The sequence below is a fragment of the Drosophila subpulchrella genome, chromosome 2L (assembly GCF_014743375.2).
Source record: "Drosophila subpulchrella strain 33 F10 #4 breed RU33 chromosome 2L, RU_Dsub_v1.1 Primary Assembly, whole genome shotgun sequence".
Taxonomy (NCBI): Eukaryota; Metazoa; Arthropoda; class Insecta; order Diptera; family Drosophilidae; genus Drosophila; species Drosophila subpulchrella.
This window is the reverse complement of record NC_050610.1, coordinates 14,625,291-14,652,095: the sequence shown is the minus strand read 5'-3', so window position 1 is coordinate 14,652,095 and position 26,805 is coordinate 14,625,291. Positions and strand designations below refer to the sequence as shown.

At 42.4% G+C, this 26,805-nt stretch overlaps 2 protein-coding genes across 7 annotated transcripts; one reads left to right on the top strand and one right to left on the bottom strand.

The window, feature by feature from the left end:
* Positions 1-182: 182 nt before the first annotated feature.
* Positions 183-6,648, bottom strand: LOC119546977 (very long-chain-fatty-acid--CoA ligase bubblegum). Its single transcript, XM_037853626.1, has 6 exons — positions 6,491-6,648; positions 4,224-4,471; positions 3,797-4,142; positions 2,526-3,025; positions 872-1,463; positions 183-811 (listed from the first exon to the last, which is right to left on the bottom strand). The coding sequence occupies exons 2-6, from the start codon at positions 4,460-4,462 to the stop codon at positions 488-490; spliced, it is 2,001 nt and encodes a 666-aa protein (XP_037709554.1). The 5' UTR covers positions 4,463-4,471; positions 6,491-6,648; the 3' UTR covers positions 183-487.
* A 3,689-nt stretch (positions 6,649-10,337) lies between these two features.
* Positions 10,338-25,434, top strand: LOC119545926 (rho guanine nucleotide exchange factor 7). 6 transcript variants are annotated; one of them, XM_037851841.1, is made up of 9 exons: positions 10,346-10,775; positions 15,645-16,029; positions 16,087-16,287; positions 16,367-16,787; positions 16,872-17,111; positions 20,440-20,857; positions 21,251-21,499; positions 22,632-23,492; positions 24,989-25,434. In XM_037851841.1, exons 2-9 carry the CDS (start codon positions 15,692-15,694, stop codon positions 25,180-25,182), a joined length of 2,922 nt encoding a protein of 973 aa, XP_037707769.1. In that variant the 5' UTR covers positions 10,346-10,775; positions 15,645-15,691; the 3' UTR covers positions 25,183-25,434. The 6 variants fall into 6 exon arrangements, with proteins under 6 accessions (XP_037707766.1, XP_037707769.1, XP_037707770.1 ...); XM_037851838.1 differs by lacking the exons at positions 22,632-23,492; positions 24,989-25,434 and adding an exon at positions 17,184-19,461 and having other exon boundaries at positions 10,338-10,775; positions 21,251-21,392; XM_037851842.1 differs by lacking the exon at positions 22,632-23,492 and having other exon boundaries at positions 10,348-10,775; positions 24,986-25,434.
* The last annotated feature ends 1,371 nt before the right edge of the window (positions 25,435-26,805 follow it).

The following is a 26,805-nucleotide window of genomic DNA, read 5'->3' as shown; positions in this document are numbered from 1 at the left end:
GTCCTAACCCATCAACCATGTATCGAACTGTCTTATAAAGTGAATTAACACCTTAAATAAAAGATCCTTTATCAATATCTATCCTGGCTTCTTATGTCTCTATTATAATTTAGTTCTTTATCGTTAGACCCATATCACTATCATCGGTAGTAAGTATTCAATTAAAGCCGACACTATCAAAATCCCAGTTAAAAATCTAGTTACAAAATTTATTGTTGCTCTTCAGACAATAAACAATTTTCCTTTGTTCAGTTGGTAGAACCCAATAGCGTATACGAAATAAAACTTAGGTACTAGTTTAAAGATCTCTGGACCTAATCGGAGGCAAGCAAATGTCTAACTAGGCATTCGGGCCTAGTTGCTCTAAGTATAATATCCAACAGTTAGCATCAGCCTATATCCTATAAAAAGTGGCACTCAATTGGCTTGGAAGTCCGGTAAATTCAAATTCACATTAAAGCTGAGGTTAGATCTCCCGTTTCGAAGTCTAGGCATAAAGTTTCTCGATCTCATCGGCATACATTTTGGAGACAACGTTTCGCTTGACCTTCAGGGTGGGTCCCAGTTCGCCGGTGGGAATGGAGAAGTCGTGCGGCAGAATGGTGAACTTCTGAACTTTCTGGGCATTGGAAATGGACTGTTTGTTGGCCCGCTTGATGGCGTCCTCGATGGACTTCCACACCTTGGGGCAGGGTCCTGCGGCAAGGATCTCCGACACAGTCTTGTGCTCCACGCCCAGCGACTTGACCCACACGGAGGACTCGTGGCTCAGCTCGTCCAGCGGCTCACCGGTCTCCTTGTCCAGTTCGGTCTGCAAAATGGAAGTTATTAGTTGAGTTACTACTTAAGTATACTGTTATTGAGGACCCACCTTAATGGTGATCAGCACAGTAAGGTATTTGCGCTGCTCGCCCACCAAAAAGGCATTGGAAATGGCATCCAGCTCTTTCTTGATCGTGTTCTCGATGTGCACAGGAGGAATGTTCTCGCCACCGGCGGTGATGATGATCTCCTTGGATCGTCCCGTCAGGGAGATGTATCCCTTGTCATCCACGTATCCCAAGTCACCGGAATGCAGCCAGCAATCGTCGTCCAGCGACTCCTCGGTCTTCTCCTTGTTGTCGATGTAGCCCATGAAGACGTGGCGTCCGCGGATGCACAGCTCTCCGTGGCCATTGGCGTCCTTGTTGATGAACTTGGACTCGCAGCCGGGCAGGGTTTTGCCGATGGTATTCAGGCCCACCGAGTCCGAGAGGCAGATGGTATGGCAGCCCGACGTCTCCGACATTCCAAAGGCATCCACAATCTTGAGGTCCAGGCTGAGGAAGTACTTCTTTGTCTCCGGCGACATGGGAGCTGCGGCACTGGCCAGCGTCAGGACTCGATCGAAGCCCAGGGCCTGCTTTACCTTGGACATGATGAGCGACTTGGCAATCTTGTACCGGAATCCCCCGGAGCTCTTGCTGCCAGAAGTTGGGGGCAAAAAGTTTAATTAGCTTTGTTGACTGATGAGTTTTGTTGAAGGTTGGGGCGGGTGGGTATGTGTTTGGGGGTGGGGATGATGGGATGGGTGGTGTTTGCGAATTAGGTGCACCTCGATAAACAAGGTACATAAGCTGATTGTGCAAATGGAAATATGCAATAATGGAAATGACCACTAATTAGATAGCTACCGTCCTTATATTATGAAACATTTGAAGAACAAATTGAATCGCTCTTAAAAAATTATAGATCTGAAACAAACAAGTGGTATATTACTAGTTAAACGTCACGGAGACCTTCCTATCGTTTCGAATTTCGCCCAATTAAGTCTCATTTTGGTTTGGTTTTGGAACGCTTGATGGGTTTCGTTATGCTTCAATCACTGCTCAAGTATTTGCACTTAGGAGGACCTCCCCCTAGTTTCACATTCGCCATACTCTCGCCCCTATTCATCCGCTTTTACTTAAGAGGACGTGCCCGCATGGCATGTCCTGGCATGGATCCTGGTCCTGGTCCTGTTCCTCCTGCATTTGCTATTTGGTAAATGCCAGCAGCAGCCTTAGCAGCGGGAGCTGCCGGCGTGTTCCACGTGACGTATGAGTAATGTTGTTGTCAGTGATTTTCGCTTAAACCAGAGCAAGGAGCGCTGCCGGCCCTGCATAATTTAGCGGGCACCAAAACACGGCACACACGTACACAGAAAAAAATTCTTTAGTTATAGCTAAATATTAATCTATTCACAAAATCAATTTTAAATGATTTCGTTTCAGAGTCTTTCCAGTTTGGTAGGTTTTTCTTTTAATCCTAATATTTTTTCACCATTTTAGATAATTATTTTTTCCTGTGCACCTAAAGCATCTGCTCCCTGGCTAGAAAGCTGGCCGAAAAGCCGGCCGAGACATGAAAAATGCAGGAATGGGAGTTGGGAATGGAATTCTGTCGTTGCAGCCACTTTAACTGTGCATCCTTTTTGCATAATTTATGCGCACACAAAGTCGGAGTTGAAGTATTTGAAGTGGAGGCCTCATTGGGGGAATACTTACCCTTGACTCACCATGTAGTGCTTCAGCGTGATGCCCTTGGCCCAGCTGGCGAGCATCTTCTTCAGGCTGCCACTGGAGCTGGCCACGGCCACCATTCGCTCCTGGAACTTCTCGTAGACGCGCGGCACGCCCATGAATCGCGTGGGTCGCGCATCCTGCAGCGACTTCACCAGCGTTCCCTTCAACGCATCTTTGTCGGCAAACCAAATGCAACCGGCCACAAAGGCGCAGGTGTAGATGTCCACCGTCTGGGCGGCCACATGCGACAGCGGAAGGTAGGAGACGATCGACTCAGCCCCCACCACCACCCGTTCCATGGACTTGACAATGCCGCGCACATCGAAGGTGATGTTGTCGTGGGAGAGCATCACGCCCTTGGGCATGCCCACCGTTCCGGAGGTGTAGACCAGGCAGCAGCACTCGTTGATCGCCACGTTCTCCAGGCGGGTCTTGTACAGATCCTCCACGTCGCACACGTTCATCGACTCGATCTCCGCCCACTGAGGATGGTAGAGAGATTCATTAAGTCATTAGATTTTAACAAATATTTATGGGGATTTTTCAAAATATTTAGTTTTTAATATACGTTCCAGATTTCAATTACATTTCATGTGTGGGCTTAGATAATAAAGTACTATATGCAGACTATACACTTTTACCGGACTAAAATGTATTATATTGGCACTTCAGTTTAACTTACAAATTTTAAAATAAACCTATAACTTAAAGAAACTTGTTTTTAAAAATTAAAATAATTATGTTATTTGAATATTTAGACAATGTCTGTAAGATATTTATTTTCACTCATCATAGAGAGCCAAATATTCATTTTAATGCAACATAGTAATCTATAGATACAGATTTACAACTTTTAGTTGGTTAATTAAGTTGGGAATTTTACATGTACTTAATTTTTTATATATGTTCCTAATATTTTTTAGCCGAAACACTAAAGAACTGTTTTCACTATTACTATATCCACTAACGCTTTCTACCTTTAAACGGAATTAATCTCATTAAATTGGTACTTTACCATTTTCAAAATTTTAAAACGAAACAAAGCCCATTTTAAAAGAATATAAATAATGTTACTGTTAAATAAAACCACTTAGGAAGTCTGTAAGGAATTCATTTTCAATCATGATAGTGAGCTAAATACTTATGATTTCTTTTAGTTGATGCAACAGAGAACTCTATTGTTGAAGGTTTAGAAATGTAGGTTTCTAAATCATTTGTTTAGTTGTATTCACTGTTCACTATTCACTACTCACCCTATAGTAGCCATCTTCCTTCTTGAGATAGGGTGCATATGGCTCCTGGATCTGGATGGCGGCCTTGAGATTGGGCAGCTTGTCGCGGATGGCGTGGATCTTATCCATCTGCTTGGCATCGTCCACGACCACGATCTGGGCATGTGAGCTCTCCAGGACGTGCTGCACTGCATCGGCGGAGTTGGTGGTGTAGATGCCGGCGATAATGCCGCGCGCGTGGATGGCGCCCATGGCCGAGTAGAACCACTCGGCGCAGTTGAAGGCCAGCACGCCCACCGAGTGGTGCTCCTCCAGGCCGAGCTTGATGAAGGCCTTGGCCACCTGGTGCACCTTCTCCTCGTACTGTCTGCGGGTGGTAATCCAGTTGGCGTTAAGTGAATCGGGCACAAATTGGCAATTGGCCAGCTATTCGATTAGCGGTACTCACTTGTAGGTGACAGTGTGATATCCGTTCTTGCCGTTCTTGGTTCGCAAGGCGGGATATTCGCCATAATTGTTCACCGTGCGCTTCAGCAGGCCGGGCACTGAGATGGGCTCCTCGGCCCCGATTCCCTCCTTGGCCAGACGAATCTTGACGGCATCTTGACGGTTGGTGGTGCGATAAACATCCGACTGCCTTAGGCGATTGGGGCCAGGACGATTGTAGAGCGCGTCGGTCGCGGACATGGTGAGAGTCTGAAATTGAGGAACCAAGCATTAATTACTGTGAATAAAATGACTGCTTTTTTATTTAACAGATTAATTTCACATCACTTTTGAGTTGGCGTGACTATTACTCTTGGGTGTTTAATTAAGTTTGAGATAATCATAACAAAATTGGTAGTTTTGACACTAGATCGCTAATTACTCAATTCATTTCATAACATTTTTCTTATAAATCCATTAAAGATCAAAGTACTTTCCTACAATATACATATAATATAAAATTTCAAAAATCCCTATAAGACATAAGGGTGTAACAGGGAACCCAAAATCTTTTACGAAGATCGAATGTTAATCCAAATTTGGGGAAATTCACTTGTCGACTGGAATGATACGATCTATAACTAAAGTACATGCGTCTAGTTCTCATTTTCCACCATTCAAGATAAGACTCACACTTTAGAGGGGCTATGTCAAGGCTTCTGTTCGAAGGGGTATCTTATCATATTCGTAGAACTTGGCACCTGATATTAAGCTGGTAACCAGCAATGTCAAGGTGGAATAGATGTTTTTAAACGATTTTGAAAATGCAGACGAGATTTATCAAATGGCTAGGTCTTAGCCATAAAATAGCAATTACGTTGGTTTAGTTCGCCGGCTTATTCCCTAATTATGCTATAATAACTTATCATGTTGTTCCTTATCAAAAGTCGATGCTTAGTTCATTGAATGAGTTTTATTTTCGTGGTACAAAGGCCAAGAGTCGTAATTCTTGATATCTACAATAATGTCTGCTTGTTTAACTTTCCAGCTTTCCGTTTTTTATTAATCAATAAATTCTGGGCAACTTAACTGTGATAAGACCCAAAATAAGCAAAGAACTTAACAGCTGACATAATAGTCAGCCGAGTCCAAAGGGTCACAAAATAAATTACCGTCTAGATTGTAGGAAAATTATAATTATTAGTTATATTTTATTAAGATTTCGCCGAAGATTGATTGGCACATTCAGCGTACATGATTGACGGCTAAATTGTGCTGTAAGTCGTGAATTGACTCACATGGAAAGACCCCAAGGGCAAAACATTATCAGGTTAATGGAAGTGCGTCTTCCCTAATTTTTGGCAGATATGGGAGGTACCTCAGACATTAACATAGTTTACTTGAAAATCATAAATCACCGACAAACAAATAGCAGTCTGCTGATAATAATTCAAAGTACTCAAAGTGGCGCACGCAATACAGGCATGAAAATGAGTGAGTATTTTTTGCTACAAATTATAATTCTATTACACGGAAAACTAGTTAAGTGAAAGATAGATAGATTAAATTAAATATACTTTAAAGATATACACGTATGGCTATTATATTTTGTTTTTATTATTTTCATACAAACTGGTAACTGCCTTATTCATCAATTTCTCATAGTATTAAAAGCTCAGACAATTTTTATTTACCATACATAGTATGTTCTTATGATTCAAAGAGAGCTGAACGCAAAACAAATGATACGTGGTGGTAGGAACTATAAAAACCGGCTTTTCGATAAGAGAGAACGCCGAGCCATTTGTCATCGCGTAATGATCGGGGTGGAAATGTTGGGTGGCCAAATTAAAAGAACTACGCACTCGGAATATTTCGCGCCCCACAGAAAGTGGGTATGAAAACAAAACTGATAATAGGCCACAGCATCTAAAAATATTTGGCAACTAGTTGATGGTTTCGCTCTCCAAACGAAAGACATTTCGAAAGTATAGACCCGAGAGAAGACCATGATCTGAAAATGGAGAACATAAAAGCTAACGTGCGACCGCGATGTAAAAGAGGCTCGATCGAAAAGAAATTGGGGAATTCGTGCGGCGAATTCAGATCTATGCGATCGGTGAGCGAAATCAGGCGATGACAATGAACCCACCGAAAAAGTGCACTGACCCACAAATTAGATTTAGACAATGCGAATCTCACGTGTTGCCCGGAAGTCACGAACTATCCACTTAAAGTTTTCAATTGTTCTGTAGATTTCACTCTATATTGTCCCCCTTTCAAACTTACATAATTAACTGAATTGGTTTTATGGAGTTCTCGATATTGATTCTTTGGTCACGCAAATCGATTTCCGTCTATTTTCTATATATTCCCACTCTTTCGCTCGAGACACAACAGCACACACGACCGAATTCAGCGAAGGCAAAGCGTGAACTGAACGCCGTTCAGGATCGGATGCAATTGAAAAGTCTCTGCCCGCCGGGGCCTCCGATCGCTCTGCCAGCGTCTGCGTCGGCGTCAATGTCGATATGGGTGCTACCTGGTACCCTCTTATCAGCAGCATGCGATCGGCGTACTCGCTCTAACTAAGTGTGAGTACCACCACATCTTTCTATTGCCGCGACAATAATAAGTTCTAATCAGTGGGGCGTGGTGGGAACCTTCCATGGAATATAATACAACAAGTCCCGGGATCTAGGGACAAACATAGGGGTGATTTTAGTGACGTTACGATAAGAGTGGTTCTTAGTAATATACTCGAAAATGAAACGATATGCCATTTTTACGATGAAAAATATTTTTAAAACTTTAATTAAGATATTTAATTATATTATTAAGAGTTATATTTTTGAAACTCAGCTGCTATGACAAATTATTCCTTTATAATAATTGTAAAACGTGGGACGCAATATAATAGAAATGTACTTTTTCTAACGACTTACACAGAAATTCCTCAAATGAATAAATTGTTCTAACGATCTAACTGATAACCTTAGGAATCTGAAGCTACCCTATGTAAGTAATTTCAGTAATTACGCATTTAAAAAATATTATGAAATGTACTTCGATTATTATAAAAAAAACTCTGAACGATGTTTAAACTTGGGAGCCTGTCAAGTTTTCATAAAATAGAACAAATAGAATTTTTACCTGTGCCACCATATTTTAGGTATTCTCCGTATCTGTAAGACCCTTTTCACTATAGTCACAAACTAAGGCCAGATATCACAAATGGGCCTAAGTTAAAATAAATATTTGAACCAAACAGGTGTTCAACCTTATACAGACTGCTCAAAATCTGCAAAGTCAAGCTCTTTTATTCTAATAGGGATCCAAGTGACATAAGTGACATTCCGGGAAGGTAAAAAAGATAAGTTGAAGTAAGTTAATTAAAAAATATAAAACAGCTGATCCAAAGTGGGATCAGAAAAATAATCCATGAATAGGGTGACGATAATAGCAAAGTGATTCACAAGAATTAACCAAATATTTAGTAAATTATTCAAGGGTTTAATAAAGGCTGATATCGGTACTGCGTCAGCAAATATGAGGGCTATATAAACAATAGGGAGATTCACATATCGATTCGCACTGTTGCCAATGGTTCTTCACCTTTGGGGTGGCATTTTTGGGATTGTTATAACTCTTATCGAAATATACAAGCTGGAAAAGAGTTTATGATCTGATAAACACGAAACACTTGACCAATGGCAGGCCATTAAACTGCTGCCACTAATACTATATAAAACGCGGCAATTCCCTTTTAAATTTATGCCACATCCGTGGACATAGTTCCACCTGTCCAACGGTTCAACTTCGGCTGAATTTTATTTGGCTCAGTCACGGTTCTAATACATCGTTGATTATCCCGTAAAATTTACGGTTATCTGAAACCGATTAGATAGTATGGTTCCTGGCTCGTATAAATCACTGCTTACTAGGATCTCCCCGATTAAAATGTCTATGGCCTGTTTAACTATCTGCACTCAAATCTTTTCCAGCTAATCGCCACCATGCAGTTCCCTATATTGTTGGTATATGTACATTCGATTACCCGCGGGTTGTATTTCCATATAGATTATATTAAAATTTTGATGTTCAGTGCAGGCCTTATCTCCTAAACGTTAACGCAATATGCGATAATATTTCTGAATTATTTTTAAAACATTCCCTATATGAGTGATGGGAAAAATCAGTCTAAAATATTCGGTTGTTTTTTGTTATCAGCCGGTCGAAGCGTGTCCACAAATTCGCGTGGCTCCTCCAAGTACGAGCTGTCACCTGTAGCTCACCCCACTTCCCAAGTCGTTGATAATCTTCACTTTCAAGTCCCCCAGGATTACATAGACTATGCTATTTGCATTGAATTCTGGAGTACACATGCACTTACTTAAGAATATGTTTTGTTTGTTAAATTTGATGGCATTTTTTATTTAATTTTTAATCCGTTTTTTAAGTGCTTTTAAAAATTCATTAGAATAACCTGGACAGCGTTACCTTAGAACACCTTTCCTTTACCTAAAGCATTTTGCCTTTTCAATTCAGAAGATAAATTGAGCAGTTGTAACGTATGTATACCGTAAGTAATTTTTTTTGGAAATTAAAATAAATTAACTAGTTTTTTATTGATTTAATATTACATTTTAAATTTATTTTTGTGTACTACTTTGAAAATACTTTTTGCACAAACAGTGAGAGCTTTTTAGGGCTTTATTCGTTAACGAAGATTGGAACCTCAAACAAACTTGGCACAGCTTTATGAAAAATGTAGACACTGATGTAGAAAATAAATCTCTAGATGCTGTAAAACAAATTTAAATGCAGATTTAGAATTGACAGTGACATTTCGATATGGTATTATCCGGTTACACTTGCTTACGGCCAAAGTAGAGTTAGACTTCCTACTTCACAAAAATGGCGTTAACTCATTTTTTAATGGGCGATTTACAGAAGTCAATGGCATCCCAACTGGATGTACAGAATATTCTTGAAAAGAGGCACCAATCCCTGCTGGATACTTTTAATAATGTCATTCCAGAAAAATTGAGGCGCGGTTGTCCAAGATAGAAGATCAGCAGACATCCTTACGGAAACATTAAAGAAAATGCCTCAGATCGAAGAGAAATTGGAAAAGCTGGAGGACCAACAGAAGACCTTACAGATATAAAGCAAGGAGGTGGAATTCAAAGTATACAAAATGATGTCGTGCCTTGAATATGGGCGGATAACTTGCCGGGTTCCAAATTCAAGCCGAGTTCGATGCCAAAAAAAGACAAACTAATGGAAAAATTCGTCTGATTGGGAATTAACGATCAGAAGCTAAATATCTCAAAGAGGTAACAAATCAACCTGACGAGTATAATAACAATGAGGATTGCGCTCATATTTATGGCTTAAAAACTTGGTCAAAATAAATGAACGATTTAAAAAGTGACGAAAAAAAAAATTAACAATCCTCTTTGTTTAGTATTTGACAGATTTGCAATACTTGGATAAAATAAACTTGGCTTTCAAAACTCTTAAATATATTTGAAAACCCAAAACTATCGATGTAAAGTCACAGTATTTCACTCGCCCATCGATAGTAGTATCGATAACACGGACCTGTTGGCCCCAGTGTTGCCAACTCTTCAGATCACAATAAAGCTAGGGCAGCTAGAAATGGCCAAACTAATTTAAATGGTAGCTAAATAAAAAGGTACGACTTTAAACTTTTATTGAATTATGTAGGCATTTAAGACAACTTATCCAGTTCTTCAAACATGTCTTTTTCAGCTGAATTTATGTCTGCAGACATGGTTAGCACCATTTTTGTAGTAGTCTGTATCTACAAATATTAAAATGAACTTTAATAATATTATAAACATAATTAGTTGATGAGGAAAATACCTTATGTGAAAAATTGAAGTTAGGACTTCGATATATTTATAATTTCGCAAGTAAGCGAAAATACATGAAGTTTCCATATGATTTTAAGACGCTAAAGCAACGCCAAGTTGGCTTGATAAATAGCCACAAATCCCGCGACCTTCAAGTATCCCGCATTTGCCAACTGAAATCCACAAGATCCAAAGGGAAAATATCTAAACTGGCAACACCGGCTGGCACGCGCACATCGCTAATTTGGCTGCGGGCGTTTGCAGCCCTGGTTTTCTAGGTTTCTATTTTGGTCGTCGTGCGCTGTGTTTTATTTATGTTTGCCATGGGAAAAGAGTGTTGCTAATAGTGCTTAATTAGGTGCACCTGGTGAACCAGAAGGGCGCTTCCAGCGGTTGACCCCAAGAACCCCAAATCGGCGCTAAAGTAAACAAGTATTTCGAAACACTTGCGAGCATAGTTCAGTTAGCATCGGCCAAAAAAAACCGAAAATCGGGCAATATATGGTGAAAAGCGAGCTCTTTTTGTGTATATAACTAATGTGTATATTAATGATAAGGGTGAAACGGTCGCGAACACAACGAAACTAAAAGAAAATCTACTATTAGTCAGCGATCTATTTTTGCTCAACGAACGACAGGGAACAACAACAAACGGAGCAACAAATGTTCGTTGAAACGAAACGCAGCTGAAGGTGAGCTGGAAAAATAATAATAAATAAACCCTTCAGACAGCTTGGCTGGCAATTGGGAAATGAGTCAGATTTTCCAATAACTATTCGTCTGGCCAAAGGTTCAGTGGCATCGGAAAATTAACCCCACCGCCCTGCGATGCGTCATCCAAGTAGAGGCATCTACAGACATCCCCAGTAAGGCAGCTACAGTACAACCTCCCCAAGTTGAACTCTCGAGCCTCTGGAATACAAATAGTAAAAATCTTCTCTGCAACTGAACTCAAATATCACCAAAGAAATCACTTTAAAAAGTAGTTTTTGGTGTTCTAGAATGGGAAGTCTTCGTATTTCCACCACTATAATGAAGTCCTCTATATAAAGAATTCTTTTAAATATTCTTTAATATCAAAATATGAGCTCTCAAGTTTAATCAAAACGAAATAAGTCCTGCTTAATTGACCTACATACATACATGGTCTCTGAAAAATAATGGATACTTTTTTAAATAAATAATTTATAATGTAATACATATTTAAAGTGTTTAGGAAAGAACTGTTTTAAAAACTACCTTGGTTATTTTTTAGTTTTTGGCTCATAAATATATTTAAATAATATCACATCTTGAAGCTTTTTAGTTTGTTGATATAAAGGTACCATTTATTTAGGATTGACTGTATAAGAATTTCTACTAAACAATATCACATGTAAACCTTTGTCTAGAAAACAGTTCTTGTACCTTTTTCAAGCTTTTCTGTATTTTTGAGACATTCCTTGTTCAACTTCCAGCTCCTGTTGCAAAAGTAATTTGTTGCCGGTTTTGGGGGAAATTTTCTATGCGCCGTCTCCAAAAAATCGGCCAGGTTGAGGAGTCCGCCTGCATAATCCATTGGGTCAATAGCAATTCCCGTTCCTCCGGAAAAGTGTTTGTTTGCTAGCATTCGTTGTGAAAAGAAAATTGCACTGCCGGATAAAGAAGGAGGCACGTTTCGAACCCTGCCACATGCCTCCCAGTCCCCGATTGCCCCCATTGGATCCCCAGAACCAACAAGCATCATTACCCAAACAATTTTGAACCGCTGCCAAGAGAATTTCCCATGAAAGGCGGTGGCAAACCGAATGCAGATTCATTCTTTTCATTACCCACAAGTGAGGTCTTGGTTTCGGCTTACAGAAATCTAAAATGACTGCTTTTATAAAATCGTTTCTTCGTTGTTTTCTATTTTAATCCCCATATTTATAAAAACAAGCCAGGAACCTAAAGGCCATTTTCTAGGGTAAAACCGAGTCGTATCTTCCTGCACTAAACACTTTCCTTATTGTGCCTTATTATTGTTATTTTTGCGCTTTAATGAAAGCGTTTCAGAAATATCTGTATGTGGGTATGTACTATCCCAAAACAAACCTTAAAAACAGCATTTCTTCATAATTCCGCTGTTGACCTCGTTTTCGGTATGTTGGCAATACTATTATTGTAGAACTTTGGATGCGATCCCCTCAAGCAATAGGAACTCCCACTCGCTCACCTCTTTTGTGCGCCCACGAGTACCGATGACTTCCACCGCCACTAGATATCTAAAAATACGGCCAGGCAATCAAATTATATTATGTCTATATATCTGAGGAAATGCATCTCAAGTGGTGGGCTGTGCAGCCTGTAAATCTCGGTATTGACACATTGAAGGGGCACTATTGAGTGCAGTTCGTTTGAGGTAGTAGGGATAGCGATCCGGATCCGGCCGTCACAAGATAGAACTGCATAAATTTGGTTTGTCTTTGGCTGGCTTTGTTTGTCTTTGCCCCTGACTTTGCCAAGAAAAACAAAGGCACAGCCACTCGCTTTTCACACATCTCTCTGCTTTTTGTTTATGTTCTCTGTCGCCCCACGAAAATAAACATTCGGCGATTTGAGGTTTTCCCCTCCGATGGGTGCGACGTTTTCTTCGTCAAATTGCGCATTTCCGGAAGACGTAGGACATCCATTTGATTTCTGCCTTTGGCGACAGATCGTTAATAACCAAGAGATCGCATATTTTTAGAGAGCGTGGGCTCAGTGTATCTGTATCTGTATCTGAACCTGCATCTGTATCTGTATCTGTGGTTGCACTGCTGCTCTGCGCGGCGCCATGTGCAGTTTTAATGAATTAATTAAAACTTGGCTCTGAGAGCTTCAATGGGATGTGCACAAACATATCTGCATTTGTGCATCTCTGTATCTGCATTTATGCATCTGCACATCTGACCTCCGCTTGCCTCATTTGGAGCACCTCCACCTACGGAAATTTGATTGTTGCCGGCCGTGGACTTAAAGTGATTTCAGGGTTATGCGATGCGGAGGGGAAATGGCATAGGTTTGGCTAGGCTTTTGCATTGTTGCTATGAAGCATATTTGGCCAAATATTCTGTACATGACAGCTTTAAAAATAGGAAATATAAAAAACAAATTGGTTACACGATTTTTATTTATTTGAACAATATGTCTAGAACCTTAAATTATTTGCCTTTTTATTATTTTTTCAGTTACTCCTAGATTATCAAAAATTTCATTTGATGTTGTACCAAACGTTTTTAAAGTCATAAAATTGGAAATAAACATTTTTAGCGTTTCCAAAGTCATAATCCCATTAAAACCGCCATGCCAAGTTATTATTAAATGACAACATGTGTATGGCGAGATTGAAGATGATTTATTCCCCTAATATATGACAGAAACCACATTCCATGGACATGCCATATGAATCACAGGTATAAAACAACAGGAAACTGAACGAAACAGGTGAAAATTTCACAAACAACTCACAAAGTGTTCTGACCAAGACCTACTTATATGCAGAAGTTCTCAATTGATGAGCGAATCCGCAAACATGGAGGATCCCACATCCAATGAGTATTCCGCATATATTTTGGCAAAAATATGTTTATGGGTTTTTTCAAAACACAAAGCAAAAGCATGTCGAGGAATGCTGGCTGCTGCTGCTGTCGCTTATTTCTCAATGAAATAAAATTAAGATACAGCACGATCCCCTGAAGTCCCCATTTTGGAGACGCAGATGAAAAGGTTGTCCCCGGATCCATATTTTTTTGTCACATCTCTGTTGATTTTTCGTGAAAATATGCGATGTATCCGCTCGAAAACGCTTGACTTTAAGTATAGGTATATGTGAAAATATATTCGATTCTCTCACGATCTCGCCGAGACAGTGGGAAAATGAAAATGACAAGGAGAGTAGTGGCACTTTCGGTTGGCGTAGAAAATTCGGCTGCCATTTGTCGCCAGTCTTTCTGTATTTTCCGCTTTTCTCGCCAGTTTCGCTGAAGCAATGAACGCGTGCGGTGCAACGTCTAAAAGCAGCAGAAACGGCGGAAAACGGCAAATTTTCGTACAACAATTTATTGTTGAAAAAGTATATATCATCGGTCTATATAATAGACTACAGCGGGTACATATTCTCGAGTGTCCGAGTGGCGATAAAGAAGCGACAATTTAAAGGCATTTTCATGCGTGTGTGCAACCAAAACGTGACCTTGCCTCAGGGAAATTTTCTCGTTCTAAATTCCTGGCAAAATCATCAGATTAATCTTGACAATCTCTTGGGAGCTGTAAAGTATTGGAAAAAAACAAGTCGGAAGAGCCACCAATTTTTGGCCAGGTTCCCGTCTGCCATATGGGACTTGAGAGTCGCCGAAATGTATATTCTCGTCGGTTTTTTATTTTTAGTACCCCAGCAGGAAAAAAGATATTGGGCAAAATGAAAACATGTTATTCATAATTTTGAGTTACTCATTGCGGCAATGGAGCAAAAATGTGATCAATCTATTTATATGTAGATCATTTTATTTGACCTGTTTAGTTTCCTGAGATATACTTTTGCACGCCAGTTAATTATTTAATACCTATTACTATGATTGATGTCGGATTTCTCTCCTAAGTTTTTGAGAATTGTGTCATTTATAGTGCTTGTGTGTTCCTAATTCGAAATGATGCCAAATGTGGTTTATCGACTTTTATAATTGACTCACTTACTAATGACGAAATCCATGTACTTTTCCTACTTTATATTATATGCCCATTTACAAGTTGTTGTCGCACATTCAAAAGGTAATTTCAGTTTGCCATGGAACATCGAGAATTTATTGTGTGTAGTAGGTTATTTCATTTACCAATGTCGCAGTACACAAGATATTCAGAGAATATTTTTGCAAATTTGCTTCTTTTTATAGATTACTGATTTCATGAATCGAATGCACTTGCCATCAGATTAAAAAAAGTCATTCTCATTTCCGACAACGAAAGTGTTTTACGATTAGTATAAAATTCAGCGATTTGCAATATGTTGAAACCAAATGTTGATGTGTTAAAAAATTGTTCGAACAACACATAAAAAACTGGCTCGTAAATATTTTTAAAGAAGACATGGTCGTTGTGTATGATTTATACGTTGGCCTGCCCCCTTTTTTAAAATGATTTTACGGCCCTAAACAAAATTATTTCTTTTCGCAATAACTGAGCGATTTTTACCCAGTTTTTTTAATGGCTTTTCACAGCTTGTGTGACCTTGGCCGTAGAGTAGCGCGCACGAGTTTTCCAGGCACTTGTTCTGGGTTAGAAAAGAAAAACCCGGAGGGGAGTAGCCGGAAAAGTGTCAAGAAACTTGCGCACGCGTTTCTCAACAGATGTTTTGAAAATGTTTTCTTTTCCTGGGGCCATAATTATTGCTTTAGCCTTTGCCAAAAAGCCAGAGGAATTCCAAGCGATCGGCGATGATGTTGCTCATCGCTGCAATAATGCGTAGGTGCTTCTACATATATAGAGAGATATGCTCGCATATGCTATTCCATTGAGCAAATTGCCTGGTTGATATTTCAAGTTCAATACCCATTGCCTCGTTTCAGTTGAAGCAATCTAGTGCGGATCCGGAGCAGCCTTGAACAGCCCGACAATGGATCAGCCACTGGTGGTGCGGGCGGAGTACTCCTTCAGTGGCAGCAACAACGATGAGCTGTGCTTCCAGAAGGGCGATGTCATCACGGTCACCCAGAGGGAGGACGGCGGCTGGTGGGAGGGAACGCTGAACGAGAAGACTGGCTGGTTCCCCAGCAACTATGTCAACGAGTGCAAGGTGCAGCTGCCTCTGGCGGAGACCATAAGGCCGCCGGAGGAGATCCAGGAGTACCGCTCTGTGGTGCTCAAAGATCTGCTTGACTCGGAACGAGCCCATGTGGCCGAGCTGCAGGGTCTGCTCGAGAACTTCCTGGAGCCCATGCAACAGACGCAAATGTAAGTCATTAGCTGTTATTGTTGACTGAATTCCCACTTAATGTGTTCCCCCTACAGACTTAGCCAGGATGAGTACGCCCAGCTGATGTGCAACTTTGTGGAGATCGTGAGAACGCACGAGGATCTGCTCATCCAGATCGAAGAGTGCAACGATCGAGTTGGTAAACTATTCCTCACGAGCGCTCCGCTGATGAAGAAGGTCCACCAGGCCTACTGTGCTGCCCATCCGAAGGCCATAGTCATTTTGGACAAGTACAAGTGAGTCTACTACGAGATTTTGAGTAGAAATATGCAATATCAATAACTTATGATAATTGTTTTTTTTTTTGCCAAACAGGGATGATCTGGAAAAGTATATGGAACGACAGGGAGCGGCCACTCCTGGATTGCTTGTGCTCACTACGGGTCTATCGAAGCCATTCCGCCGACTGGACAAGTACTCCGCCATGCTACAGGAACTGGAGCGGCATATGGAGAGCAGTCATCCGGATCGTGGTGACACTCAGCGGAGTGTGGCTGTGTACAAGGACATAGCTGCCACATGCTCGGCCACACGACGTCAAAAGGAGCTGGAGCTGCAGGTGCTCACGGGGCCAGTGCGTGGATGGCAGGGACAAGAGTTGAGCACCCTCGGGGACATCATCCACATGGGCAGCGTGGCAGTTGGAGCGGATCATCGCGATCGCTACTTTGTGCTCTTCCCGCAAACATTACTCTTCCTAAGCGTTAGTCAGCGGATGAGTGCGTTTATTTACGAGGTATAAAATAATATCATTTACAATATCATACATATTCATTCTTTGTTTCTTTGACTAATTTATTAATAATACTTTATAACGCAGGGCAAACTACCCCTCACTGGAATCGTAGTGAATCGTCTGGAGGACACGGACGCGATTAAGAACGCTTTCGAGATAAGTAGCCCATTGATCGATCGCATTGTGGCCGTCTGCCAGGGTCCGAACGAGGCCAACAAATGGGTGGAGCTGCTCAATGCCAACAATCCCAGCCTGCCAATGGGCATCAAGCGGCAACTGAGTAACCTGAGCAACTCCTCATCGGGACACCTTAATGCCGCTCATGTAAGTAGTGTAATCCCATCTCAATTACCTTTATTATCGTTTCGTTTTGGCAACACTTTGAACTGTGAGCAGCTAAGTCAACATTTGGATTCACGAGGCTACTGCACGCGGTTCTCGCTTTGTGCCTACTATTCCGGCCCTCCATGTCATGTGCGTCCACTCCGTGTGACTCTTCCGCCCAGCAATTATCCACCCACATCTCCGTACGCCAATCTGAGTGCCCACTTTGCGAGGCTTGTGAAGAGCGGAGGATTGAGGAGTGCCATCGTGAAGATGCTGCTCTATCCACAGGCTCGCCAGAGCATCGATCTCAAGCGGATTGCGTTGCGCAAGAAGCGCTGTCACAAGGCGGCAGCAAAATTTAAGGATCTCAATGGCAATCAGGATTCGGGTCAGTCGGAGCTGGAGCGTCAGGATGCCATCGAACTGCCCACGGACTCGGAGAGCTACGATGATGAATTTGAAGATGATTTTTTGCATTCCTGCGATTCCGATCCGTTTGAGTATGTGCAGTTTTACCAGAACAACCGCAATGATTCCATGTACAACTCCACGGGCACCTTTGTGGACCATGGCACTAGTCCCAGGCGGCACTGTTCCTCTATTAATCTCATCAAATTGGATTCTGTTGACACGGACGACGTCTTAGCACAGAACGAGTTGAAAAAGGAGTCGCTTATTATAGGATCCAGGGCTCTCAGAGCTTTGGCTCGCAAGTCCACGACTCGGAATTCCAGCGTGCACACTTCCACGGCTACTCTGGAGCTGGGAGTGGGTGGCAGCATAACCAACTGCGTGGAAGAGGAACCGGAAATTAAGTTAAAGCCATCATTCTCCCTGCAACAACAGAGCTCCGATGCCAGTTCCATGTATGGAGCTAGGCTGGGCGGAGCCTTCACGGCCTGCGAGAACCTAGCCAGCATGCCCGATGATCTCAGCCGGGAGTCGAGTGTCCAGGAGCCACCTACTCCACTGCCAGCTTCCCCGACAGAACGGCACAGCATGCCCACCATATTTGTGGGCAATCGCTTCAATCAGAGCAAAAATACCGAAGTCTATGTGCCCACGTGGCGGGATCGCCAGGAGATGCAAAACCAGAGTGTGGATGCGGAGCAGGAGGAGGAGTTGCACTCTAGTTCCATGGATCTGCCAGCTGCCTGCCGCACTGCCCCGGATAAATTGCAGGCAGAGCTCCTTTACAACTACGACGAGGTTTTAGCGAATCCTCAAGATTTGGAACGGCAACTTACGCCTTTTCCTGGGCATAATGTCAAATCCGACAAGCGGGTTTCCCACAAGAGCGACAGTCCCTCGACGGGAAATTCCAAGACAGATCCAAATCCCGCAGCAAGAAGTAGTTCCACCACAGAGCTCTGCATCGATACCTCCTCGAAAAGGCGTAATCCTCAAGCCCAGCAAAGTAGGGATTCCATTAGGCGCTGCATCAGCTATCAGTTCCTGCAGATGTCCAATCGCCAGCCGCCTCCACCACCGCCTCGCAGGGATCCGGATCTCCACTTGGACACGAAATGTCGCTGCTGCGAGAGCTCCCAGTGTCCCAGTCCTCGATCGAGTGATAGCGGAATGGCGGGCAGTTGCACTATTACTTCACCGGATCCTCCCAACCCGGAATCATACTTTCCCACGGAAGCCGCAGGCCACGACATGCTGGATAATGTAGAGCCAGAGAGGTTTGATGTGTGTGGAATGTTCAGGGACAAGTTCCTTACGCCAGAGGCCACTCAAGATGTTGCCGAGGCGTTAGAGGAGCAGACTTCACTTCCAGAAGAGCCCACAACGCCGACCAACCACAAAGAAGAATCTACCTGCATTAGCTCTGCCGAAGTGCAAGTGAACACGAGGAGTATTTTCCTACCATCCAGCTCGAGCATGGATGAAACTAACAGGAATGTTCCGTCCAATGATCTCTTATTTAGCTCGAGTTCTACAGGTCGGCTGGGGCCACAGGCCACCTTTCGTTCAGGGATGTATGCACACTGGTGGAAGAAAGAGCGCCTGCCGCCGGAGGTGGTGCGCGGCATAGCCCACGCATACAACAAGAGCCTGCCCTCCAAGGACTCAAAGGACTCGGGGTCAGTGTGCTCCAGCTGCTTCTGTTCGCTGGCAGCCAGCGATTACAGCGAGGGGGCACTGTACTGCTCGGTGTGTCAGAACTGCGCGGATTACTACAACGGCAGTGCCACCAGCACCACCAATACCACCACCACCACATCCTCCTCCAGCTGCCCGCTGTGCAGCGAAGACGAGGGCATGATCGCCTCCCTTCACGATTCCTCCTCGCTCGACTGTCCCATTTGTACGGGCCGCAATGCTTCCGGCGCCGAAGAAGGCAAGCAAACCGAAATGGATCGCCGGCCAGGTGACCCTAGGATTCCTGTCGTTTGGCATCCGGTATTCCTGGCCGGCGGCGTTTGTTCCGTGCACGTGTTCCGTTTAATTGTTTTGTAAATTCGTTTTGCTCAATCATGTTCCTTATATTCAAAAACCCTAATGCTCAGACCAACCAGCAAACCATTTGGCCAAATGCAGCACGTCCAAAAAAAGTCACCATTCGCATCCACAGAATGCTTCCTCATCACTACACCCTTTGACTAACCCAATGCGAGTTCATTAGTTGCTCAAAACTCGAAAATAATGTATCACAGAAAAATGAACTGAAAACTTTGTAATTATTTAACAGTGTTCTTAGCCAAGAATTTTAAAAACATTACATAAACTCGGGAGTTTTTGAAAAATAATTAAATTGTTTAGTAGTCCAAATGTAGTTTAAAAAATGTATAAAATCGAATTAATAAGCAAATATAAAAACTAGAAGCTTTTGGCCACTAGTCGTAGATGAATTTCATGTTTTGTACTGCGCGCACATTCCTAAAGATGTGATGTATTCACAATATAAGGGCATCTTAGTTAAAAAAAGGCGATTCAAGATTCCTATTCCTACCACGACTGCATCATCCTTGATTCTAAAAATAAGTTGAAATGTCATCCGTCTAAAAGCTAAACGAATTACAAAACATTTATCTAACGCTCAGCAACACACAAATTCGAACAGTGAATGAAAATTCTAAATCAAAAACCAAACAAACGCATTCGATTCGATTTGCTTGCCGCGCTTTGCTCGCTGCAGGATTTGCCTGAAGGACCTGCCTCCGCCTGCCGTTGTACGTTTTTCTTGTTGTTATTGAACAGCTGATCCTGTTAATGGCGGTTCACCTAGATATTCTCCGATCATAAAACTAACTTACGATATTTCATAATGAGTTTCAACAAATCTGTTTAATAGATATGTTTTTCTTCTGATTTGCAGATGTCGCCGCCGTCGAACCACAACCTGCTCTTGCCAACCGGAGGTCGTCCGCCGGCCACGCCCAGCAGCATCCCGCCCAGCGGCAACACAGGCGGGAGCAACAGCCACCAGGGATCGCCGGCCACCAACTCGATGTCGCATCACAAACGGAGCCAGTCGTTCAACCACCATCTCAGCTACAATCAGTACACGCCCACTCAGCCTCCACCACATCATCTGCATCCACCACAACCACCAAGTCTGCCAAGTCATCTGGGGGCAACCGCCCCCAGATCAAGTTCAGTCCAGATACCAAGCAGCAAGATAGCAGCTCCAATCCTGGCGTCATCCATGGACGGCAGTCCAGCAATTCAGGGAGCAGCGGGAGCAGCAGCGGCGGGAATGGGGGTGCCAAACGCAAGGAAAGGAAGCACAAAGGGTGAGACATCGGCTGTAAAGCCCTGATAACCTTCAGCCTTAAAATCAAGGAAATCCTCAAATATATATGATAGGAATAGAACATTTTGTATACCTCTAATAATAACCTTCAGCCTTAAAATCAAGGAAATCCTCAAATATATATGATAGGAATATAACATTATCATCATCTATTAAAAATTATATTTGTATCACAGTTTAAGTTATTCAGTCAGTCTGATCAGCTTCAAATCCACAACAATAATGTATCATTTAAAAGATACCAATTCAATTTTGTAAAAATATGTATGTTTATTGCTTATACTTAGTTAAGAGAGTACTTGAATTTTTGGTTTTCCAAAATTAATTTACTCTACAAAGCTTCATTTTCTAAACTGTATGCTTTAATCCTCAGCTAACTGGACCATCAGCTGCCTGCGTCCCACACCGCCGTTGCGGCCCAGTTTGTTAAATGCCACGAGCGGATCGGGAAGTGGCAGCGGTGGGAGTGGTGGCGGCAGCAGCAGCTCCAGCAACGCCCTGGCCAGCTACTGCAGCGGGAGAAAGAACCAGCCCACCTTCGAGGAGGACGCCCTGGTGCTCCGGGTGTTCGAGGCCTATTGCGCCGCCTACCAGAACAACGCCAGGAACACCATCCACTCGGGTAAGTGGCGCCGGCCATCCCAGATGTGCTTCATCTAGCTGTTAGGATATTCATGTGCTCCCGAATCAAGTTTGTTTATCATTTGCTGAAGAATAAGAGCTAAACATTGTTAGCTGATTTGCTTATTTACCACACACTCACACAAAACACACAGTTGTAAAATCCTCACACACGAACACAGACTCACCTGAAAGTCTAGGCGCTAAAAAACCATCATTTATCATTTTGTTGGTTCTGTTGCTCAATCTCATGGTTTTATTCATTTTTAACAAGGCATTGCACTAAACCACGAAGAATTTTCCAAATTTAACCAAGAATATTGTATTAGGCTTAGTTGAACCTTTAACTTTAAGCTTACAAATTGTTAACCAATTACCAAATTATTTTTAAGAGAAACGATTGATTTTTTAGTTTTACTATTGGCCATTGATTTCGTTTTAAGATCCACAAACTCAACTCTGCAATTGGTGCTAAGAAGCGCGCAAAGGAAACCAAAGTTTTGCTTTACATAATGTCAATTATTGTGTATTTCTATTATTATTTGTACTGACCTCAATTGAATTTGATATATTATGTTTCTTACTATAAATAAATCTTATTTTTGTTACCCCATTACCCATGTAAAGATTAGTTTAATTTATTCCTACCGCCGATTGTGCCTCTTCCCATTCCCATTTCCAGGCCCAAAACAATCCCATATCGACTAATTTATAATTATCTTTATAAAGCTGCACATTCTGTATACATGTTGAAAATGCGGTTGGAGGTTTTTGCGTTAACCATCTTTGCACACTCACCCCACAATCCTGATTATAGTCACTGTATGGTACTGGTATATTTTGATTTATCCCCTGGTCGCTTTTCCCATTTGGTGTCGTACTCATCCTTGTAGTAAAATACTATCCATTGATCCCATAACCTTGCTTTATTCACCCCCTACATAAGATTGTTGTGGTTGTCTCCTTGTTGGCGTTGTGATCTTGTGATCTTTTTGGTTTTGTTTTATGGGTTTTTGGTTCTCCTTGCGTCCCTCCTGTTGTCGTTGTTGGTATTTGGTTTTTCCGTTTCTTCAAATCTCTTCATTTTCTCTCTCTCTTTATTCCAATCCGACCTGATCCAAATCGATCTATAGCCTTGCAACCCTGGACACCGTGTCTGCCCATCCGCGGTGGCAAGCTGAAAACGAGCAAAACCTTCTCGACCTCCAATCCACAGCTGCCTTTCGTAGCCAATGTCGGCAACTCACCCTACCTCAATCAGCAGCATCTGCAACAGCAACACTTGCAGCAGCAACACCTGCAGCAGCAGCAACACCATCTCCAGCAGCAACCAGGTCGTCAACACTCTGCCGGCAGTTTGAACTCCTCCTTTATTTGGCGCGAGGCGAGTCCCAACAACTTCAATCTGTACTCCAGTTCGGTGTCCTCTACGCTGAATGCGACGCCTGCCCAGCGGTACTCCTTATCCGGAGCAGGAGCAGGAGGATCGCCCTCCATTAAGGATTACCAGAGAGCCCTGTCGGAGGAGAGGGCCACCAGGAAGTCCTTAAATCGCCTGAAAAGTGGCTTTGGATCCGGATACGACAATGTGTGTACTTCACCGCTGCTACCGAGGAAAAACAAACCGTCACCGAAATTGGTGGCCCAGCAGTCGTACCAGCGATCCCCGAGCAATGCAACCACCACCACCACCACCATAGTAAAGCCGAATCCGGCGGGGCACCCAGGACTCTATGATCGCCGGCTGAACCGATCCTTTGAGACCTCAACCTCGCATCGCTATGCCGGCTATGGAGCTGGCTATCTGATGAATTGCGGTGGAGCCTTGCGGACCAGTACGCTCCAGAGGAGCACTCCCCAACTGGCCGGCGGAGAACGGTCGGATGACAGCGATGTGGAGCGGGAACTGCTGCGTAGCAATGGAGCTGGTCCCTCGGCGAACTTGGAACTCAATGCCGATGGCAGCAAACGGCAGTCGGGCAGCTGGTGTTGCGGTAATTTTGTGATGAAACAGTGGCGCAAAATCAACCATGTTTGAGTCTGGGCTTGGGGCGTCATCTTGCCTTCATCAGTCATCCGCATCGCATCCGCATATCGCATCCCGCCGCTCCAGCTCCAGATACAGATGCTTTGCTTTGAATGCGCTGTGTGTGCAAATCTTTATTGATTTTTAGTTGATTTACTGGCTGCGCAAAGCTTTCAATGCCACAAGCCTTAGATTCTAGACCAGCGATCTATATAAAGTTGTAAGCGAATGGACAAATAACTTGTATTCCTTTTGATTGTCTTAGCCTTAAGCTGCGCCTTGATGTGTCTGCCCGGGAAATTCGCCTAGCTGACTGGTGTGCCAAGACCTATATTCAATGCATATCAGGCAGCTGAGCGAATTTTACTGCATATAGACTATAACTAGAATTTGTGCTTAGCTTATATTGTTTTACATCTAACTTAGCTTATTATTAATATGTAATCTGTGAAAAGACTTGGCGAAAAAGAGACTAGTTTAGATGCTATTCGATGGAAGATGCTTGCCAATGAAGTGCAACTCAATTTTGGAATTTAATAGACTTTAGTTCAGCTCAAAGAAGGCAGCTGAAACAGAAGGGCTTTAAATTTCCGTCCACGGCTTTGGGAATTCTATTTTTTTACTTGGCCAAACGAAAGTGGAACAAAATGTTGCCATAGGAAACACAAATGTCCTTATATGCCATAGTCTAGACTATTTACTAAGTATGCTCGTAATTCTTAATGCATCTGTGTTTTTTGGAGAAAGTCGACCCAGTGAGTTTTGTATTTAAATGTGCGTTACCTGCCTAGCAAGCAATTAAATCAAAGAGTGTGCAATGTGTAATCAAAGAGTGCGCTTTAAATGTTAGCCATAGCTAGATTCAGCAACTAAATCAAAGTAACCAACTGTTGTGCATTATTGACCGATGGATAAACCAACTTAATTTGTAAGTGTTTTGTGAAAAACGTTGTCTAACCAAATGAACTACTATATACTCTACTATTAACCAGTTTATACGTTTGTACTGTAATTGAGTTGATATTTGTCGACAAAAGTGAGAGATAACTCAACGAATTGAAGCGAAACATTGAATAAAATCCTTTACAAGACGAATCTCCCTTTGTTTGCCTGTGTGGTTCTGTGTTTTGATGTTCGTTAATATAGAAATAATCGAAATATAAATTCTTAAACTTTTAGAGTACCCCCTAGATTGATATCCCGTAGTTGGATTGAATCGAAATGTCCTCAGCTATAGATCCTTAGTCATAGAATGTTTTAAATATACACTATTTATGTTTTCCTAGCAATAACTTAAATTATATTTTACGCCTAAACATATTATTATACCCGTACACAGTCATATTTTGTACATTGCCATTAAACCACTCCGATCCCCTCATCCGATCTCTTACACACAACACTAACATATTCTGTTCTCTGTTCGATTTTCTTTTCTCCACCAACACACAAACCGTAAAGCAGGCCTTGAAAACGAGGATATGACCCCCACATTGCGCCAACTGTGGACCGCCATCCGGCAGATGCAGCAGGACATGTCCCAGATAAAGCTGCAGATCAACGAGGAGCGGGCCCTGCGAGCCGATCTCCAGCAGCTGCTGATGCAGCACTTGGAGACGAGCAGCGTGAGCAGCGGGGCCAACACCCCCAAGTGTTGACTATGCAAGTGACCGGGTTCTGGAGGGGATTCCCCAATCCCAATACATCGAAACAATACCCGCCGCCGCTTCTAGCTTTAATCCTTTTTTTTAGATACTTTTACTTTGCATCTCCCGGGGGCAGTGGGTCAATTACCAAAAAAATTATCTACAAATGGACTTTATAAATCGTATATGGATTGTATTTACCGAAGTACTATTATATGTGTGTATATTTGTGAATGGACAATATGCCGATTGTGTGTAAAACTATTTAACAGATCCTTCTATCTATCGCGTTTCGTTTTTTCTGATGCGATCTATCTGGGGCGTTTGTAAAATCTTCAGAAATTTAAAAGCAGTATTTTAATATCCAATAAATCAATAGGATTCTTTTCCAAAACTCTAAACTCATATTGCAAAATGTACGACCTTGGTAAAAGCCATTAAAAAAGAAGTTTGCTTTTAAGTTTCTAAAGATTTCCTCAAGACATCCGCTTATAAATAATTATCTCTAATGCCTACATTTAATCTTCATTGTAATAGTCTAGCATAACATGCACTTTGCATTGGCATAGATTTTACATACTTTAGTTTATAACAATATTTTATGACATTGCCGCCACGCAACTCTTAAAAGCTGCTTGTGTATGTTATGAGAATAGATAGACCCAGTTTTGACCCTTGTTTGGATGGAAATTTAAAATGGATAATGCAAAATTATAACAAAATGTGCCAATACTTTAGTAAGCTGCAACAACGTACGAAACATCGCTCAAAGAAAGTTGTATTTACGTATTATACCTAGAACATTTATTGGATAATATATACACAAAATGTAAATGAATCTGAGGAGGTTTTCATTGAGTTATCACATTCTCGAGCAGCAGCACCTGGAGATTGCAATCGGAACGCACATGAGCAGAACAGAAACCACTCCGGATCCTAAGAATGCCTAACGATTTAACGAGTCTAAAACAATGTATAACCGCTATCGCTTGTCTGACAATTTTGCTGAATAATTCGGAATGCCAGGGGGATTTTTCTGCTCTGCTTCGTGCAACTGGAAAGAGGAAACCCATGTCGGACTGCTGGGGAGCATAATGAGATTGCAATCAGTCAGCGGGAAAAGGCGGAGGCACCGGCGGCGGCGGCAGATGGCGACAAATGAGCAACAAACCACGTCAAGACCGAGCGACATTGTTGGCAAAACAATTTCAGTGTGTCAGTAAGGATTTGAGAACAATGTCGGCTGGCTTTGGCTTTGGCTTTGCTGGATGGCTGGCTGACTTGGCCGGAATGTGTCACTTCCACTTCCTGGCCTCTTTGGGGCCGTGGAACCCTGGGTGCGAACAAACTTTGGACTTGCGGATGCGAAGGCTTGCGGAAGTTCTTGCATGCAAGCTGCAGCAACAAGATTATAACTGCCCTGCTTGTTGGCCAAAATTTATTGCAGCTGGTTAACTAACTAACTAAACGGTTAGATATTGTGGCACCTCGGCCCTGAGGCTACACTCTCCAGCTTTAATGACAATCATTAGTGCCTCTGCTCTATGGTTGGCTTGCCTTTCCTATTTTCCAGCTATTAAATTATTAATAATTAGCAATTACTGCTCGGTTAGCAATTTATCAAGGCCTACACGC

What these genes read in the sequence shown, in the direction of transcription:
- LOC119546977 (XM_037853626.1), bottom strand. Translation starts at nt 4,462, where the DNA reads ATGTCCGCGACCGACGCGCTCTACAATCGTCCTGGCCCCAATCGCCTA. An exon ending in AGGAAGATGGCTACTATAGG is followed by an intron (nt 3,026 to 3,796) that starts GTGAGTAGTGAA and finishes TACCATCCTCAG; the next exon opens with TGGGCGGAGATCGAGTCGAT. An exon ending in CTGTGCTGATCACCATTAAG is followed by an intron (nt 812 to 871) that starts GTGGGTCCTCAA and finishes TCCATTTTGCAG; the next exon opens with ACCGAACTGGACAAGGAGAC.
- LOC119545926 (XM_037851838.1), top strand. Translation starts at nt 15,692, where the DNA reads ATGGATCAGCCACTGGTGGTGCGGGCGGAGTACTCCTTCAGTGGCAGC. An exon ending in CCCATGCAACAGACGCAAAT is followed by an intron (nt 16,030 to 16,086) that starts GTAAGTCATTAG and finishes TTCCCCCTACAG; the next exon opens with ACTTAGCCAGGATGAGTACG. An exon ending in TGAGTGCGTTTATTTACGAG is followed by an intron (nt 16,788 to 16,871) that starts GTATAAAATAAT and finishes TTTATAACGCAG; the next exon opens with GGCAAACTACCCCTCACTGG.